The sequence below is a fragment of the Lissotriton vulgaris genome, chromosome 6 (assembly GCF_964263255.1).
Source record: "Lissotriton vulgaris chromosome 6, aLisVul1.2, whole genome shotgun sequence".
In the NCBI taxonomy this organism is placed as follows: Eukaryota; Metazoa; Chordata; class Amphibia; order Caudata; family Salamandridae; genus Lissotriton; species Lissotriton vulgaris.
In genome coordinates, this window is record NC_141694.1 from 1,469,702,351 (window position 1) to 1,469,721,585 (window position 19,235).

Sequence of the window (19,235 nt, forward strand, 5' to 3'; positions counted from 1 at the left end):
ATCCTTAGGATATTTCCCCTGATGAAGGGAATAGTCTTCCCGAAATGCATTGGGCACTGGACCGCAAGCAATGAAGAATAGTATCCACAAGAAGAAGGATTTCTGTTACTAAGAATTCATTGATTTCTGTAAAACTACAGTACAGGGAGAGTTTAGAAGCACCTTTACTTACTTATTTTTTTGACAAATGTATTAAATGTAAAATGTAAATGTACATGTATTTATATAGCGCAAATCGCCCACATCGCAGGCATCTATGCGCTTGCTTAGGGAACCCGTCCTGGTATTCCCCTGTGAGATACCCCGGCAGGGTATCCACAAGGTGAAAGCCAGGCATCCCGCCGCGAGGGGCCGTTGTGGAGATTAAGCAAGCTATTGCCCAGAGTCGCAGAGTGTGGACCCGTGAGTCGAGTAGGCACCGGAGTGAGAATTACCGAGTCCGTGGAATTATTGAGCCCAACCCCCGTCGGGGCGGGGAATTGAACCCTGGTCCAGGGCCGATCTCAGCTTCCAGGTCTGCCGCCTCTAACCCCTGAGCCACACTTCTCCACATATAACATATGATGTATATTTTGAACCACCAACTATATCGTGATAGCATCATAGGATTTATCTTAATCTTATCTTATCAAGGATTTATACAGCGCACGTTCACACGAGGGTTTCTTGGCGCTAACCAACATATCCAGAAAAACCACCTGACAAGAGGCCAAAGAGAAATTAGGCTAAGGTCTGAACAAATAGCCAGGTCTTGAGTTTACGCCTGAACTGTAAGAGAGTGGTACAGGAACGGATCTCTTGAGTGAGGGAGTTCCACAGTTTAGTGGCAAGTGTGGCAAACCTACGGCCTCCTTTCCGTTGGAGTTTGTAGTAGGGGACAGTCAGGAGGATTTGTGAGGCGGAGCGCAGGCTAGGTGTAGGAATATATCTAGGGAGGAGCGCCTGAATACACTTGCCAACTGTCCCTATGGCTCCAATAAATTTCCTATCTTGCTGTTGACTTCTCTAAAGATTAAAGTGTTGGCAGCCATGCTATGGTAGCAGGTACAGCTTTTGTAGGTAGAAGTTGTCCCAATTAAATATGGCGTTGACACAAGGCCCAGTATGAGCCATGAACTTCGCGCACAGATGAACGTTCATATAACAGATTGTACTGTGCCAGTTAGAGCCTGATGGCGAGAGAGTACTTCAGTGGAAACAGCTTGCATGTGAAATTAAGCAGTTTCTGTCCTACGTAACGGACATAGCGTTAAAGGTGTATTGCATGCCACTCTCCTTTGCACACATTTGTCAATTAAATTCGAGTTTGGGTATGCCAACTGCCACACACAGTTCCTGTAGCCTTTTCCTCTTGAATAAGGTTTCCATGGAAAGATGGTGTTCAGCTACTGCTCATTGCACAAGAACAAGTCCTCATCAACAACAATGTTATGTTCTTCCACTGCTCTGCTGAATTATGAAGTATCAGGCAACATAGGCGTGCAAAAGTGCATTCATTTAAGTATCAAATGAGCACCACCAGTCGATACAGGCTCAGGCACACCAACTGTCTTTCGAGACTACAGAGCACAGCTGTGATGTAATAGAAAATGTAGAGCTAAGAAAAGGAGAACTTTTATAAGCCAGAAGAACTATGCGCAAGAATCCATGCTCACTTAGAAGATCAGGCTTAAATGCAATTCAAAAGTCGGTGCATGGGGCATGGGACACAAAGGAGGGGAGGAAATGCACAGGGCCAGGTATCTTAATTAGTCTTATATTCAATGTGCAATACTATGTATCAAAAATGTATGATTGTTTAATACTGGTATCCTTAGGATATTTCCCCTGATGAAGGGAAGCGTCTTCCCGAAATGCATTGGGCACTGGACCGCAAGCAATGAAGAATAGTATTCACAAGATGAAGGATTTCTGTTACTAAGAATTCATTGATTTGTGTAAATAGGCCAATGATCTTAATTTCTTCATATGACTGTGATTTACTACAGTACAGGGAGAGTTTAGAAGCACCTTTGCTTACTTATTTTTTTGACAAATGTATTATAACATATGATGTATAATTTTGAACCACCAACTATATCATGATAGCATCATAGGATTTATGAAATGTACTGCATTAATAAATGCATAACTCTCGACATGAAAAAAAGTTTGTTTGATTTTGTACAGATTTGTTGTGGAAAGGGTTTCTTTCCTTGGGTACAGTGCGCATTACGTGCAGACTTCTTCTGCACTTCCTATGTTCACATTTTCAGCGTTAGCCAACGTATGATTGTAATACAGCACCCCAACTAGTTGAAGTTTCTTAATTGATCAAGAATTCAAATAATTAGATAAGTAGGTGTGCACCTCATCACTTTAGTAATAATCTTAATTGGTCTCAAACATAAAACTGGAATGTGAGGACTACTGGTGCTGGCTAGCATTGAATGTAAGACCCTGGGGAAGCGCAACTTTTAAGGCCTATCTAGAAACTATTCACACATGTTCAAGATGTTTGGTTGAAATGGACATCCACTAGACTAGAGCCACTTATTGGCCCTACTCTTTCATCAGGTCGGACTAGGGAACTAGACTTTAAAGTTCGGGTTGCCCACATCATGGTAACTCCAAAACCATAAGGACTAAGAAGATAATTCCCAAGGTTCAGAATCAGGTTGAATGGCAGCATCCAGTGTAACACTACTCTAAGTTTTAGAGTGCACACACCTTTTCACACTCAAACATCACACATACACACAGTCACACAAAGTTTCACATGTACATACTCAACCATATGCACCCCCAGGCACCCAAATTCAATTCACACAAACGTAACACATGCCCAAATTAACACAATCTTTCTCTCTCTGTCACACGCACAAAGCTACATTGCATGCAAAGGGATATCATTTATCCCTCTGAAAAATATAAGCAATGACATACAGTGCACCTGACACAACTTATAGGTTCATCTAGCCATGGCGCATATAGAACTCAAAGCACCTGTTGTGGGTAAAATCGGGGTGAAATACCTGAAATCAGGAGACTAACAGCACTTCATCATTAGGAGTGTGATAAAACTCACCGCATTTTGAGTAATTGTGGTAACTGTTAACATAAGCCTCTACAGTAGGGTTTCTTTTTTAGAAGTGTCACATTTCAAAGACTGATTGGTTTAACAGACACTTTGTGCCGTCTATGGAACAGTATAGGGACTCCCACTGGAACAGAGCATCAAGCATGGGGTATTCCACCTTAACTTGGACTCCAGAATATTGTGGACAAAATACCCAGGGCAAAAATACGGAGAAGGTACATTTACATAGGTAAGGATCAGGAGTGGCTGCTAGGGAAATGTTGTGGTGGGGTAGGGGTAGGGGTGGATTACAATTTTTTTTTAATCAATAAAGAGAAGAAAAGCTCACTTACCTGCTGGTCGCCGCTTCTCCTTTGTCCTCTTATGTAGTCTCCGGGAAGCTGAAAGCACAAAGGCTCCTAGACCCTCCTAGCCAATCACGATGCTGCTATGACCAGCATGACAGCAGCGTCGTGATTGGTCTGAGTGCCCTGGTTTGGAGCTCCGACAGGGAGAGGGAGCATGTGCATGTTTTCCACCAGGCCTTGCAATACAGCCGGGTGAAGAACATGCTAAGTGCACATGATGGTTTAGACGCCGGACAAACCTTTATGCGCACTTATGGTGGAGCAACCACTAATCCTCCTTGTGAGGCCAGCCAAGCCCCAACCTAACCTGGCTCGAGCTCCATACAAAAAATAAAATGTTAACAACGTAACGTTATTAACGTTGTGTCATTATTGTATTTTTCCTTTGAACTCAGTGGGACGATCCTCCTGTGCCTTAGCGGAGGAGCCGCCTCTGCTCTAGGTTCGTGCCCTATCATTAAATACTTAAATACATAAATACATACTTAACATTCTAAGCACAAGTGTATTATTTTGTTATCTTGTTTACGGCTTCCCAATCGATTAGAGACACAAGAATGATAGTTGCAACTTAATTATTGACTTGCTTCAATAAATGGGCAAATTAGCAATCGATGAGAAGCACACAATATCCAGGGTTAAATTATATAGAACATGGATGAACCGGTACCGGTACAAAAGCCTAGTGCTTTACATGGAAATATAGAAGTGCAGGTATTCACTATTTAGAGCACCTCTTTCCTCCCGAGTAGTTCCAGTACTCTATCACTAAATGTAGTGCCGCACTGGTGAGATGAGCAGGTACTGTCCTTTTAAATTAAAGTAGTGCAGGTACTCAGTACTGCATAGTGCCTGCCATCCTTCGTTCTAGAAAAAGTGCCGGTACTCAAGAGGAGAAAATTAAGAAGTGCCAGTACTCAGTACCGGTGAGTACCGGCCCATTTAAAGCACTGTACCTGCCCCTTTAAAGCACAGCTAAAGCCCAAACCAGTCAGCCTTTTCCGCATCGCCGCTGGCAGGAATGCCGGGCATAAGGAGTACATTAGCTCTTACATCTTACCCAATCCATTTCCTGGGAGACGGCTTGTTGTGCGTCCCTCTTCAGCCTGGACTCGTTGTCTGCGGCGGTATCCATAGCTCCCAGCACCGAGGCGTACAGACGCTCCCCGCGTCTCTCAAGCGCTTCGGACTCTTTCGCAATCAGCGCCAGGGCGTCCTTCAGAACTAACAATTAGGAAAGTAATTAAAACAAACAGTTTGAGCGTAAAAGCGGTCAAGGGGAAGCGAAACATGCTGAAACAGGCACGTTAATTAAGGAGATTGTATGGATAGCTAGTCAAGTTATCCATTCAACAACTACGCGTCCCATGCACTCTCAGGAACGACACACGCAGTCACGTGCTCCCTCAGGGAGCGCACGTACACGCCAGCACTGCCTTTCTAAACTCTTACAAGGAAAACTTTGAGACGCGCACTCAGGGGGCGGGTCGTTAGCTTCATGCTTACGAGGTTCTAACTGGTAAAATTAAAGTCAGAATTAATGGCCCAAAATATGGAACACGCTTCCCCAAAATACCGTGCATACGTCTTTAAAATGCAAAGTAAAATTGGAAACGCTCTTAACAGTAGGGTACCTTTAATCTTAGCACAGCGCCAATCCTGTTTTTATCACGGTCTCAGTCCCCCTATAGATTGACAATGCCTCCATATCCATAGCAACTATAGCGTTGTAAAGTGGCCCAGGTGTGCCTCCTATATCTGTGCGGCTCATTAAGCTGCTAAACATGGTTAACTGTTCTTACTTTTGTATATGAAAAGAAATGTTAAAGATGAAGAACCGAGCAAAAATGTATGACAGGTTGCATATGTATCGGTTGCATGAATTATTGACTCTATGCAGCCCACAATGTTGTCTCTTATCACTGTACAGTATATAACGCACTTTTTATATAAGATATGATACAAAGTTGTATTGTAACTGCATTTGTATTTATATAGCGTTTACTACCCCTGACGAGGCGTCACCTCTGTACAGCGCCGTGATGACAGAGTCCCGTTCTCTACAAAAACAGGTTTAGGGTGTCATTTAGACCGTGGTGCATTGCCCTCTGCATGGCCCTCCCAGGTCAGCAGAGGGTACAGCCCCTGCTTCCCCGGAGAAGGGACATAAGCGCCCTGCCAGGTCAGCTTGCAGAGCCAGAGAAAAAGAAGTTAAGGCTATATTGCTTGTGTGTTATGATAAATGGAGTGGAGTGGACTAGACTGCACTGGACTCTGGACGAATGTTATGGACTCGGCAGCAAACATATTACTATATTAGTGACAAGAACTACCCAACAGCCATCTTGTCGATCACACACTTCATTTTCAAGTAGAGGTTTCTGCTTCCTCCCTGAGCCCTGGAGTACTTTGGTTCTGTTAATTTCTTACTACTGTTGGTTTCCTTCCCTTGCGCGTATTCCTTCTCTCGAAGTAAGAATTCCATAAAGGGGAAAATAGCTGCACACCCTGTTCTTTCGTCTGTCCTTCACGACAGCGGTAAGGATTAGTATTTGACACGTTGGGGGAAGGGCCACAAGCATCACCAGGGCATGCGGTCCCTGCAGTCTGGAAGCCTCTCTGTGGCTTTATAATGGATGCAGCATTCGGGGAGCAGTTAGGCCTTGTCGCTGGGTGCATACACCTTCCTCCTTTTTTATTTTTTTTAGAATCGGACATAATGAGACAAGGAGGAAAACATGTCCAGGATCCGATGTGAGCTTGGGTGGTCCGTTTCTAGGTTGGAGGTGGAGCATGTTGTTCTATTACTTCACTGAACAGCCAGGCGATGTCCTCTGCAGATGCCTACTTCTGTGGAGTCCTGTCCCTCTGGAGCTGCAAGTGGATGTTCTGATATGCTAAAAGTTGTACCCAAGTCATCTGGAGCAAGAAGGAAAAGGAGGAAGTAGGTGTCCGACCCTGGCCTCACACCAGCAAGAAACCTGCTGCTTGGCACCACTGCTTCTCAGTGCAGCATCAGCATTCGACTGCTTTTCCTAAAGAGCATATGTCTCACACAAGAATTAAGACATGATGTTGAGGAGGCTGCGATGGTCAGGGAGCGAAGATCCATCATTCCTTTCCTCATTATTTATTTATTTATTTAACACCTTGGCTGCTATGGCTTTTCCCCTCCTGTGTTGGAATAGCTCGAAAGGCATTATTTCATGACAAGCTCACCTTGTCATAAGCACAGCTCCAGTGTGCCTTATGACGAGCTCAGCTCGTCATGAGCATGGAAGGGGTTAATGAGTTTTATATAGTGCTGGCTAGACCGGTAGGTATCAAAGCGCTTTACATTAGGTTACATACTGTTACAGAAAATAATAACAATTACACATTACATCAAAAATAAGCAGCACATTGAGAGAGGAAATAAAGGTGAGACAAATAGAGCGGAGGGGGGCAAAGGGAAGTGTGAGGGGGGATGGGGGAGGATGAGGGAAAGGACGGCAGGAGAGACAAAAGGAAGTCTGCCCAAAGACCGACTGGGTAGGTGACGTCTGAGGAGGGAATGCACAGCCCGTCTCCGCTTTAGCTAAACAAGGCAGCTCCATCGGGCATCAGTCAAATAGCTAAGTCTCATCTGATGAGGGAAAGTTCTCAGAAGAAAGTCCAGTGGATAAACAGGGTGGGATCTATGAGCAAGGACGGGTGAGGGTAAAGATCAGTAGCTGGAAAGTGGAGAAGAGTAGAGCAGAAAGGGGTAGGGGTAGGGTGAAGGGGGAGGAGGGAGATACGGTCCGGAGAGACGCAGGAGAGTTTGCCCAAAGACCGGCTGGGTAGGTGATGTCCACGGAGGGAATCCATAAACAATCTGCCCTTTAGCTCACGAGGTAGCTCCACCGGGCATCAATCAAAATGACTAGGTCTCAACTGTCTAGGGACAGTGCTTGGAGGAAATGTCCTGGTGGGTGAGTAGGAACAGGGTCGGGTGAGGGCAGGTCAAGATCAGGACGATGACCAATGATTTTAGACCAGGAGAGAGAGAGAGAGAGAGAGAGAGCATTGAGGGTCCCACTGAGGCGGCCATCTTGAGGTCAGGCAAGGGGGATGAGTCCTTGAAGTTCGAATTCAGACGGTCCCCATTATTCTCTGTTAGAGGCAGAGCAGGGGGGATGAGGGAACCACCAGTTTTGTGGAGCCACGGGCAGAATATCGTCGACAGGGGCTTAAACGCTGAACATCATGAAGTTTACAACTGGTACTGGCCCATTGCAAGATAAGCTGGTCTCAAGCCGAGAGTATTGGCAGATAGCCACACAGCTTTTTATTCAGGGAATGGATGAATTGAGCTTAACGTTGCAGCATTTTCAGATGGTCGTGTTGCTGAATTGATTTTGTCGAGGTCTAAGTCACAGGCGCCATCTTAGGGTCAGGCAGCGCACGGAGGATCGCCCAGCTGAGAAGATAGTGGATTTGAAATTTGAGATGGATGGGAACTCTCAATCTTATTTTATGTCCAAGGATAGAGCAAAGCTGGTTCTGGAGCATATTAGGACTAAGGTGGGTCTTCTTTCAAGCCTGGGTTGGGGAGGTTGACCTGTTAGACAAGAATGATTAGACTTTCTGTTACCATATTCCTGTTCCTCACTCTATAAACGCCACCATACAGAGATAAAAGAGGGTTTGGGAAAAGCTTTTCTCCCAAAATGAATCCAGTCTTGGGTGAGATCTCTAAGACAACGTTCCAGTAGATGCCATGTTACATAATTTGTCTGTGAAGCTGCATACAAGTGTTGATAATCCATCTCTCAGGAACATACCGACCATCCAGAGAAGGTGTATGCTGGGGTCTATGCATCAAATAGGGACAAATCTCCCAAGAAATAATTTTCTACCACACATGATTATATGTGCAATGAAGCAGTTTGTTCTAATAAGTTATCCATAATTGTGGAACAAGTTGAACGCTTAGCTGATGTGATTTTATTAAGGCATTTGCATTTTCTGAGAGTGCAGCAGTAAGAAAAAGTTTTTTGCAGGTTGCCTCCCCCTCCCCAACCCCCCCACCCACCACCCACCCCCCCTCCCCCTCCAGCCCCCCCCCCCACCCCCCCAACACCCCTTTGGACTACTAGCTGCTGGTTTTTTGACTTTGTGAGTGCACGGAGGCCTGCTGTCCAGACCTCAGTACCAGTGATCTGACCTATTGCACAAGATATGCCGAATTGGATGTCCCCAATTGGCAAGTGCTGACTTACTTTTTAGTTCCTAGTATATGGTACTCAGGGTACCCAGGGCATGTAAGGCTGAGTGTCCACTCAGGGCTGCAGCACGGTTTGTGCCACCCTGAGTGTGACAAAGTACGATATGGCTTCCAGCCTGCTATTGCAGACTGGAAAGGCAGTGTTCACACTGCAAGTTCGACTTTGCTATTACAATAACAGCAAAGCCACTCCTTCCCTCAAGAATATATAAGTATCCCCTAAGGAAGGCTTATAGAGCCCTATGGCAGGGAGCTGTATATTGCTAAGAGAGACATATAGGTTCATATATGTCTTAGGAACATCACCCATAAAGTTGTCGTTTTGCTGAGGAAAGTTAGTAGCCCAATCGTATAGCAGGCTGGCATCCCAGTCTGGCTAACTTCTGAATGGGACTACCTAACTGGGTACTTACTGTAAGGTGTCAAATTAATTGTGGCATTGAATCTGACTTGATGCCCAAGTCGAGATTTATGCCATTTTTAAAGTTAAGCAACTTTTAGAAAGTTGCCACTCTGTGCCTCAACTATTCCAGTGGCCTCACAAAGGCCCAACACTCAGCTTTCTGCCTGCCTGGGATGACATGTGAATGACTTCCAGGCTCAAGAACAACGGCAGCTGCCACACAGTGAGGTGTGGCCTCCTCTCCGAGGAAGGCTGCTAGGGGTATTAGCCCAAAAGGCGAGCTTCAAAGAGGAAGCCGCCTTTGAAGGGCCGCCTGTGAAAACACACCCGAGCAGGATCCCTTTTGTTCCTATGGGCAAGTTGGAGATGGGGCAGAGAGAGAGAGGGAGAAGGGGACAGAGAGGAAAAACCCATCCCCAAGCCGGGTTCCCCGTAGGCATGCAGCCATTAGATAGCTACACCTCTGGGGAGTGCTACGAAGCTCGTCACAGTCAAGGAAGAGTTCAGATATCTTCAGAGTGGCAAAAATATTGCACTCTGGAATGACCAAATGCCACACATCGCCGGAACTTTGTCACCAAAGAGGAGGGTATCTACTAGCCCATTGGCTAGTGACAGCATTGTCCCCTCGGGCACTTTCCCAGGATAGAATGGCCCCTGGCACCCTGAACTTAAGTACACTACGGATTTGGAGAGAGGACCAAGAGAGGAGTCTCCTGCTGTCGTTGAAGCTGCATGAAGAGAGGCTGCACCATCAGAAGGACTGCACCTGCTGCACTTTGGGATAGTGAGATTGGACTGTGCATGTGGGTCCTTGCTCAAAGAAAAGTTGATTCCCGGCCCCAGAACAAAGCAGGGACTCCTGATTGGTGGACATCCGAATTAGGACCTTCCCCGTCCCCAAAACAAGTAGTTAAAACCTTGGCGTTAAGCTGGATACTTCTTTGTCCATGAAAGAGCTTGTTTCGACCCTTTGTAGAATCTGTTTTGCCACCATGCGACTATTGAAGAAAGCATTTCCATGCCTTCCTGCTACCTCTAGGAAAACCCTAGTTCAAGCCTTAATTACAAGTCGTCTAGACTATGGGAATGCTTTACTGGCACCTGTTTTGATCTCCTCTGTATGTTTCAGAAGTTTCTCCCTTTGCTTTCTGAGGACCACAGGAGGACTACGGTACAGGCCTTGATTGGTTCAAGACTGGACTATTCTAACGTCCTATATCTTGGCCTGCCGGAATATCTCCTGCAATGGATGCAGGTGGTCCAGAACGCGGCAGCGCGGGCCATCTTTGGCCTGCATAGGCGAGTCAGAGTCACTGGCTTGTTGCAGTCCCTTCATTGGCTGCCTATCCAGAAGCGGATAGTTTTTAAAACCCTAACTCTGGCACACAAGGCCCTTTATGCCGCAGGGGCTAAATATCTTCAAAGGAGGCTTGTTTTTTATCGTCCGTCGCGATCTCTGAGATCAGAGTCGATGTTCCTTGCCTCTGTTCCTCGTGTGAGGAAGGCCCGTATTGGAGGCCGCTCCTTTATGTCCCGGGCTCCTCAGCTTTTGGAACTCTTTGCTGCTGACATTGCGCAGCACCTCAAACTTGTTGGCCTTCAGGAAGAGCCTGAAAACTTGGCTTTTCGCCTCCTAGACTTTTCTGCTGCCCGTTCTCTTTTAATCTGTGTGTTGTGTTTGTCTTTTTCAGGCTGTCAATAAAGCGCCGGGACACTCTTTTGAGTAGCCGAGCGCTATAAAAGACACAAAATAACATAACATAACATAACTTACCAGCGCGAATGAGACTTTACTATCTAAATCACAGGTGGTGCAGAATACTGCAGCCAGACTGGTGTGTAATCTTCTGCCTGGCTCTCTCCCTACCCTAATACTTCACACCCTACACTGGCTACCGATAAGGAAAATACTCATTTTTAGAATGCGCTGTCTTACCCATAAAACTCTGAACTGTAAGGCTCCAACCTACCTACAAAATAGAATCAGTTATTATCACTCGACTAGAGTTCTGAGATCTACAGAAAAAGCCCTTCTTCAAATTCTACAAATTATTACCTCCAGATTTTTTCTAACTGGCTCCATGCCATTGGAATAAACTTCCCCATACAATTTGCTTATGCAGAAAGCTGGGTACGTTTAAAAAACTCCTAAAAACCTGGCTGTTTTGAGCAGTTTTTTCCTATTCTTATACTTCAGCAGGAGCACTGAGATATTCCTTTGTGGATGATTTGTTGCGCTAAACCAAGTTAGCATAACATAACAAGAGTCAGTTGAGTGACCACCTTGAACAGCACCAGGGATATCAAAGCTGAGGAAGCCCAAACTGGCAACGCAGTAGCCACTCCTAAGGGATCGCCACTGGCCGGGCATGCAAAGTGGCAAATCCGAGATAGCCAAAAGTTGCACCCGTGTCTGATGGAACCAAAAGTACAATCAGGGTGAATTTATCACCCAAGAGGGACACTAGCCCCCATCACAGATATTCACTGTGTCCCAATATTGGAAGCATGCCACAGCTGGCCTTTTACTGTCACAGAGAGGACGTCGTGGGACCCCAAGTGCTGAGGTCAAAGTCACCTCAACCAACCCGAGGATCAATGGATCAACCTTATTTCACCCCTTGTAGACCACACAGCTCAGGAGCATCACTGAGCATTTTTTTTGCATGCATCCCCAGCATCAGGACCACTTCACTGTTGTCTATGGCAGTCTTTTTCTAAAGGCTGGATCTGGACTGGAAAAGGCTCTGGTGGCCAGGTAACTGTCCAACGTAGTCCACTCATGGATCTCCGCCCTGTGAGATTTGGTCACCCAAGCTGGGGCAGAGTCGCCAAAGTGTTTCAAACTATTCAAAAGTTTATAAAGTGTGTGTTAACCAATGCTTGTTTGGGGTTGCATTTAAAAGTATTTATTTCTTCTAAAATCTGTATCTCCGGAACCCTCCAGTGGATTTTTATGATTAAGGACAAATTCTTAATAATATATTCTATAGTTTATAAATTGTTGTTGTGTCTTTCTTGTTATTTTGACTATTATTTCGTTGTTTGGTGCTGTTAAATGGCTTATACTAAGTTCTTTTGTTTAGCCTTGCTGCTCGAAGACACAGCTACCCAGGGTTGAGCTTAAGGTTTACAAATGAGCCTGACTGGACCTAAAACATGTTTTGCAAGTTTATTCCACGATAAGGTCCCACAGCCAGATCATATAATACACCCAAATCCTTACAACAGCCAATAGGAATGTTTGGGTCAGGGACTGGAAAACGGGCACTGCTCAACAAAAAAACATTTCATTTGATGGACGGACTCTTTGGCTCACAACAGGATGTGTTGGTGAAGACACCTAAGACAGAAACTACAGAATAAAGGGAAAAGGAGCATTTTTTTGGATTCTCCTCTTCATCTCAAAAATGGAAAGACTCACTTTTTTCCTCAAGTGAGGGACGGGTCATTCTCACTTCCTGTCTCAGCAGAAGAAGAATATATTCCTCCTCCTGACTGGAGGACTGGTCTGCCCATGGATCATTCAGTGAGGGGATATTGGAGACTCTTCAAGCACATCTGGGCTTCTTTGGCACCACAGAGCTGGGGATTACAAGTTGTCTTCCAGCCTGGTGGGAGTGTACTGCAGATCTTTACAAAAAAACACAGCTAGTGTTTCCGTTCCTGCTCAGGATCAAGATTGCAGGCTCTGTACTCGGGTCTTCATGGCCTGAAGGTTTCTGATGGGTTCTGGTTGGTGATTAATGTGAAGAACCCGAACTTGTGAATCCAGAATCTTCATTTCAAGAAGGAAACTTTATAGTAAGCAATACCAGTGGTGCACAAGGAAGATCTTCCTTTCGTCATTAGATCTTCAGGATGCACATATCCATGTCTCCCTCTGGTTCTGAACTTTTGGAAGTATCTCATCTCCGATTTGTTGTATGCAGACAGTATTATGAGTTTGGCTGACAGATCTTCTCTACCAGAGTACCTCATTGGTAAGGGCTTCCTCTATTAACACCATCACTGCTAGTGATATTTTCCTCCTGTGCTGGGATTTTCAAAAGTCCATAGAGCATGACGAGCTGGGCTCGTCATCAGCCTGGTAGGAGGCTACTTCATGACGAGCCCAGCTCGTCATGAGCCTGGAAGGGGTTAAGCGGACTGTGCTGACCATAAAGAGTGTGTGCAATATCCGGTCTGCACAGATTACTGGTGTAAACGGAAAGTTCTACCTCATCCCTTCTCAGGAGGTGAAGTTCCATCGGGCCTTGTCCCAAACATCTGTAACCAGAGTGATTCTTCCAAACTGGAGGGTGTCGCCCCTTCACTGCAGCTCCTGCTTTTTATTATTGAAATAATTGCGTAGTTTCTGGAATGTTTATGTTTAATGTATGAAAAGGTTACCGCTGTTTCCTACTGGAATATAGAATGCGGTTTTGTCAGTTCAGCTTTGGCTGCCTGGCTTAAGGCAGGCGGTCAATGCTCAGCTGCATGAATAAAGGACTGTTTAACTACATATCAGATTCTGCTCTTTGCAACAACATGGCTTTGTTTGCAAGATCATGTTTTGGAAAGTATGTTCTAAGTACTGAGGAGCTGTGTCCATTTGAGACCCCCATTCTCCACCTTCTGCATTTTTGGGATCAGACTTCAAGTCAGTATGATCTTCATCTGGCTCTGCCTTGGTGGTTACACATCAAAATCGTGGTGGAAGGGATACATTTTGATTCATGCTCTCCGAGTTTGACATCAGGTGCCGTGCTAGATGTTTTGGTAGCATCCTAGGGGTCTCTGCAGGTTCATGGCTTGTAGACTGTGACAGAACCAGCTCGTTCATCAAACTGGAGGGAAGAGGAAGTCATAAGAAGCCTCAGGCTATCTTCACATCCTCCCACACAACCCTCCCCACCACCCCCATCTCAACACAGTCCTGGTAAAGACAGACAACACAAATTACCAGGCCTAAGTAAACTGGGAGGTAGATGGGTGGGCCTTGGACTCCAGCCTTGACCATGGTGACATCACAAATATTCAGACTTATTGAGCTACATGTACAATCACGGACTATGTGAAAATAATTTAAGGGCTGACAAGTTGAGCACTCTTCCCTTCGTACCAGGACTTCTGCCTTGCTGTATATTCCAGAGTCAACGTCAGCAAGTTGGGACCTGTTGGCTGTAACGCTAAGCCTGTGTTGCTGCCTTTGGTACTCTTTTTCCATTTTCCCCTCAGTCAGGAGGTCTTTGTCTCTAGTGCCTACTAGTCCAAGATGGGGCTCTGTTGCAGGTGGAGCTGTCCTTTCTGAGTACAATCTTGGTTTAGTAGTCTCTTGATTTTCTTACACCATGCTTTCATAGAAGAAGGAAACTCTGAATGTTCGTGATATGAGATCCGTCTTGGAATGTTTCTTGCTGTTCCTTCAGCCTTTCAGCATGGATATGCACACAATTTGCAAACAATGGTACAAAGAAGTAGGATTTGATATGGGAGGGGTAATGCATTTATTACTTGTGGCAATTCATTTCTTTCTACTTTATCTTCCTTTCTACTGTTGATCCTGGTGGGGGGTTGTTGGTTACAGGAAGTGCATAGGCATTCCTCTCTCTCAGAGGGCAGGTGAGGGGAAGAGGTTAGTAAAGTCTTAGAACTGGTCTGAACTAAATCAAATGCCAGAGGCTTAATGGATCGGGAAGAAGGCAATGCCTCAATTTTTACTTGGAAGATATGAGAAGACAGATTCAGGATTGGTGAGGGTTACCCCTAGTAATCAAACCATCAGGATTCACAAACAAAACTCAATAAAAGGTACAATTTACTCCAATTAATAACGATGGGTGATGATCAAACAACAGATTATTTTCAAGATCCTATTAAAAAGATACAACATTTGCCGTTTAACACACCGACATGCAGCTCAAATGTCAGTAGAACGACTTATGTCAACTGTCCCTTACCACTCTCTCAGGTGCAGAGCTTGAAAAAATGTAGACATCCTTTACAGGTTTAATTAAATGCCTCAAGGAGATTCATTCATGAGAATATCCCCATCGCAGAAAGCACGACAGTCTAAAACACAAAGCAATTGCTCTTTCATTTGAAAATTATGTCCCGACATGAGTTTCCCACCAAACTGAAGGATGTGACCCACGGGAAAAAAACGGAATAAAAATTATTTCCACATAACACAACCCAATGGTGACCAAAATAAGGTCTACAGTTACTATTTTCTAATAGGACTAAATGTGGAAACAATGAAAGGTTTACAGGGATGATCACCAAACTCTTTAATACGCATAACTTTTTGAATAAAAGAAGTGGATTTAATAAGCTCATCCACACATAAAGAGGATAGAAAACATACATACTTGCATGTCACATCGATCAACATTTATTCCCTAGTAGCAACCAAAGTTCAATACCAAACTAGTTTGTGTAGAGATATTACCAAGGTTTTTGGTAGAAGTTCAGTGTTGGATAACTTCAACATAAGTGAGCAGTTACTATCAAACTTGGTTGCTCATCAGCTGATTTTATGCAGAAATATTAGCTTTATATTTCTTTGTGATCCATATTTAGGAAAAAACAACAGACTGCAATACAGGCCAGTGCAGGTTTAATTAAATGTGGATGTAGACCTTTAAATGTATATACCTTTACAGTAGAATTGTGCACCATAATCTTTTAAGGTGAAGGATTGTAACAACTTCTGAGCACCAAGCAGGGCACAGATAAAACAGCCTAGAACACAGGCTAGAACCCAGAGAATGCCCTCCACAGTAACAATCCAATAGCGACACCATTCTCAATAAAAAGAAACCCATGCTCTGAACTCCTCCTCTTCTACCAACAATAAACATAAAATACAAAGGAAAACTAACAAAGGGCACCACTTAATATCCCAACATTGTTTTAGAGGATGGCACATGCAGAACTCCTGCATATAGGATCCACATTCATTGTGGGATATTTTATGCTACCAGAGGTAATCACACTGTCTACACTGCTTGACGTGGCAAAGCTGTGTAGATGCAGACACACACAGCTGAACTTCACAGTCATCACATACTAATTACCACCTTCACTTCAAAAAGATAACACACCTCCGTTTGCCTCTTAAGGGCTCTAACTCGAAACTAAATATAAACACGAATTTACAACCCACAAGAATCATGAGCAGCTTGACCTATTCCCGTCTTCAACCTTACATTACCATAAAGAGCACACCTAATGAAATGTAGATTTTCCACCATCCAATTTTGCAGTATTCTTTAATATTCAGCAGCTTTTCTGAAGACGAGAGTAATAAGATACACCTTTTGAGAATCTTGTCCCCCTCCTTAAACCAGTGTTAACATCAGAAGAATTATGAGATTTCACAGCTGCAGTATTTTCCACGAAGGTCTGGATTTGCTATGGAATCTCCAACTTACTACATTATACGCATATTACATTTTTTTTTAGCTTAAGCAGATCACAAGTTATGTTGAACGCTGCAGATGGAATGCAATGCGCTTCCTTACAGTATGCACACTTAGCTGGTTACTTGTTGACTGCTATGCGCATGATTAAACAAGTGAGCATTCAGATAATCGAAAAAAACTTTTTAAGGACCTACATTAAGAAACAAAACCCAACACTCTTAACATATTTTAAAAAGGTGACATGAATGAATAACAACTTACATCTGCTTAACATGTTCACAAAAAACCAATTGTGCCAAGAGAGCACTCACTACGTAAAATACAAAAAATATTGTGCAGCTCTCATTTGCTGTCTTTTTAAGTACATAAAACACAAGAGACATTATGAGTGAAATAAAAGCACAAAATAACTTCTCGCATAAACACTTGTGAATCTCACATCAATATATCTAGATTATTCATGTGGGGGTGTGGTTGAAATGTTTTTATACTCTATATGTGTCTACAGTCTGACAGAAACGTTTAAGTTCATGGCCTCACGGCTCAATCACATCATGATTTATCTATTCGGTAGGTCCTCTCTACCTCTGTTCATTCTACACCTACGATTTCTAACCATTTCAGGTAAGTTTCCAAGATCTCTAATACACTGAGACCAGATTCTAGAAGGGGCGTGGAGCTCTCTAGTCCAAAAATAGTCCATCTGGCACAACTTTCACAATCAACTACTATGTCATTAAGCCTTTGTCTTTTTTGTTTGTTTTACAAAGCCAGTTCTGTAAGGAGTTGACATTTGTGATTCTCATATTCCTGTGCCATTGGCAAGTTTCTACCTCAATCATTCATTAAGTGGAATATTCGAGTCAGTCTTCTTTCTTTTTTATTAGGCTTACCTACCAGTGCTTACTTCACTAGTGCAGGGGGATGCTCTTTAACATTTAGGTTTACAAGTCCAGCAATCCACGGACCCCAAAATATGCAGGTTCATTTACCTCTGTCGACTGGTAATCCCAGCCCTTTCTTGGGTAGGCATTGTCAATGCCTAAATAGTAGACATTGGGTCTAAAAAGCAACAATGGCCCTGTGAACATTCATCATAGCACTTATTTATTGTCGGTATCCTTTTTTGTATTGTAGTGACCCTGTTTCATAACACGTTCAACTTAACTTACTTAGAAACCAGATTGGCGATCAATGCTTCCAATCTCTCTAGTACTTCCGGGATCTTGCACTAGGAACGACTGCCCAGAGATATATTTTACCTTGCTTTGTTTTCTGGATTGCATCTATTGAATCCGAAGAGTATCAGTTTTTCTTTCCCAAACTTTCTGTTTAAAGTCCAGTGGTACCTGTTTTATCAAAGCTTGGCCCTTCCTTTTACTCCATTTTTCACTTGTCACGACTTGCTAAAGTGATGCCCTTTCAAAAGGAGGACAAAGACAGGCTGTCTGACGAACAACATGGTCATTATGTGCTCATCATATTTTCCTCTTATGCTTTTGCCTACCTGATCACAAGATGCTACCAGAGTGGCTGGGTCTTGTTAGCCATGTCGCACTGTTCAGGTAAGTACCAGTGCATCTGCAGTCCTCCAATGCATGCCAGACTCCTCTCTGTTACCATCTCTCAAAACCTGCACCATGACCTGTACGCAGCCAGAGATGAGAACGGGAGCACCCAAGATGCACCAAACCATAAACCCCAAAAGTTCTCAAATAGCAGGCAGGGGAGACCACTCCGAGATCACCGTATCCTCCCCCTCACCGCTCACCTTAGGTACAGCTCAACTTCTGACCAAGAGCCACCCACAAATTGCACCGACTGCCGGCGGTGCCCAGCTCAGGTAGGAGGGTGCTCTTAGAATATTTAAGGTTGATGGCTTATTGCAAGCTGTCCTCGGGATACAGAATCAGCTGTAACACATCCATCCTCTATTGTCCAGTAAAACAAACGTGCTGTAGGCTGCTGCCTGCTCACAGACGAGGAGCTAAACGGAAGCTCTAAAAAGAAGCAGGCATTTTGAAAGGCTACAGACCTGTCCCAAATACACATTCTTTTTAACGTGGATGAGTTGAATCTTTTAATGCCGCCTAGTGAAACACTTGTGCAACACATTGGTAATGTCCAGCGCTGTTTTGTGATGGAAATAGGTGCTTCTATCAAATCCACAGCATGAACACAGAATCGGCCTGACACAAGGCTCCAGAAAGATCTTTTAAAAGATATCCTTAATGGCAAAATTTAAAGAGGCGCCTCTTTTCACACAATAATCATATACATGTAGTCAATCTGTACTGCTGAATGCAAATGTATATTTGTTTTACACAATATCTGTCTGCGAGTGGATAGTATTAATAAAATGCTAACCTACAAAAAGGGGGTGGGGTCGCACACTACTCACACACCGGCGGAAGTTGCCCCTAAGGACTTTGGTCATTGTAGTAGAGTGTTCGCGATGCATCATCTTTCGATCTTGCTATCTTCGCTGTCTTCGCCATCCCTGGACACGTGTTTCGGGTTTTCAACCCTCGTCAGCAGGGATAGGCAGTGTTCTGGGGTCGCCGATGGCTGCCAATATCTGCCAGGTATAGTACCACTCCGGCGCGTAGGTGCGGGATCCCAGGCTCGTCAGCCCGCTGCTCAAGGAAGCTTTAAATTACAAAAAGGGGGTGGGGTCGCACACTACTCACACACCGGCGGAAGTTGCCCCTAAGGACTCTGGTCATTGTAGTAGAGTGTTCGCGAT

The 19,235-nt window shown here is 44.3% G+C and overlaps 1 protein-coding gene across 4 annotated transcripts in view; it reads right to left on the minus strand.

The window, feature by feature from the left end:
* CEP68 (centrosomal protein 68) overlaps positions 1-19,235 on the minus strand; it is a 131,369-nt gene that overhangs the window by 22,787 nt on the left and 89,347 nt on the right. For 2 of the 4 annotated variants that reach the window (XM_086927600.1, XM_086927598.1), the window contains exon 6: positions 4,487-4,650. In XM_086927600.1, coding sequence (XP_086783726.1) covers positions 4,487-4,650 — 164 coding nt within the window. Of the gene's footprint in view, positions 1-4,479; positions 4,651-19,235 lie in introns of all 4 variants that reach the window. The other 2 variants (XM_086927596.1, XM_086927597.1) reach the window with 1 other exon arrangement.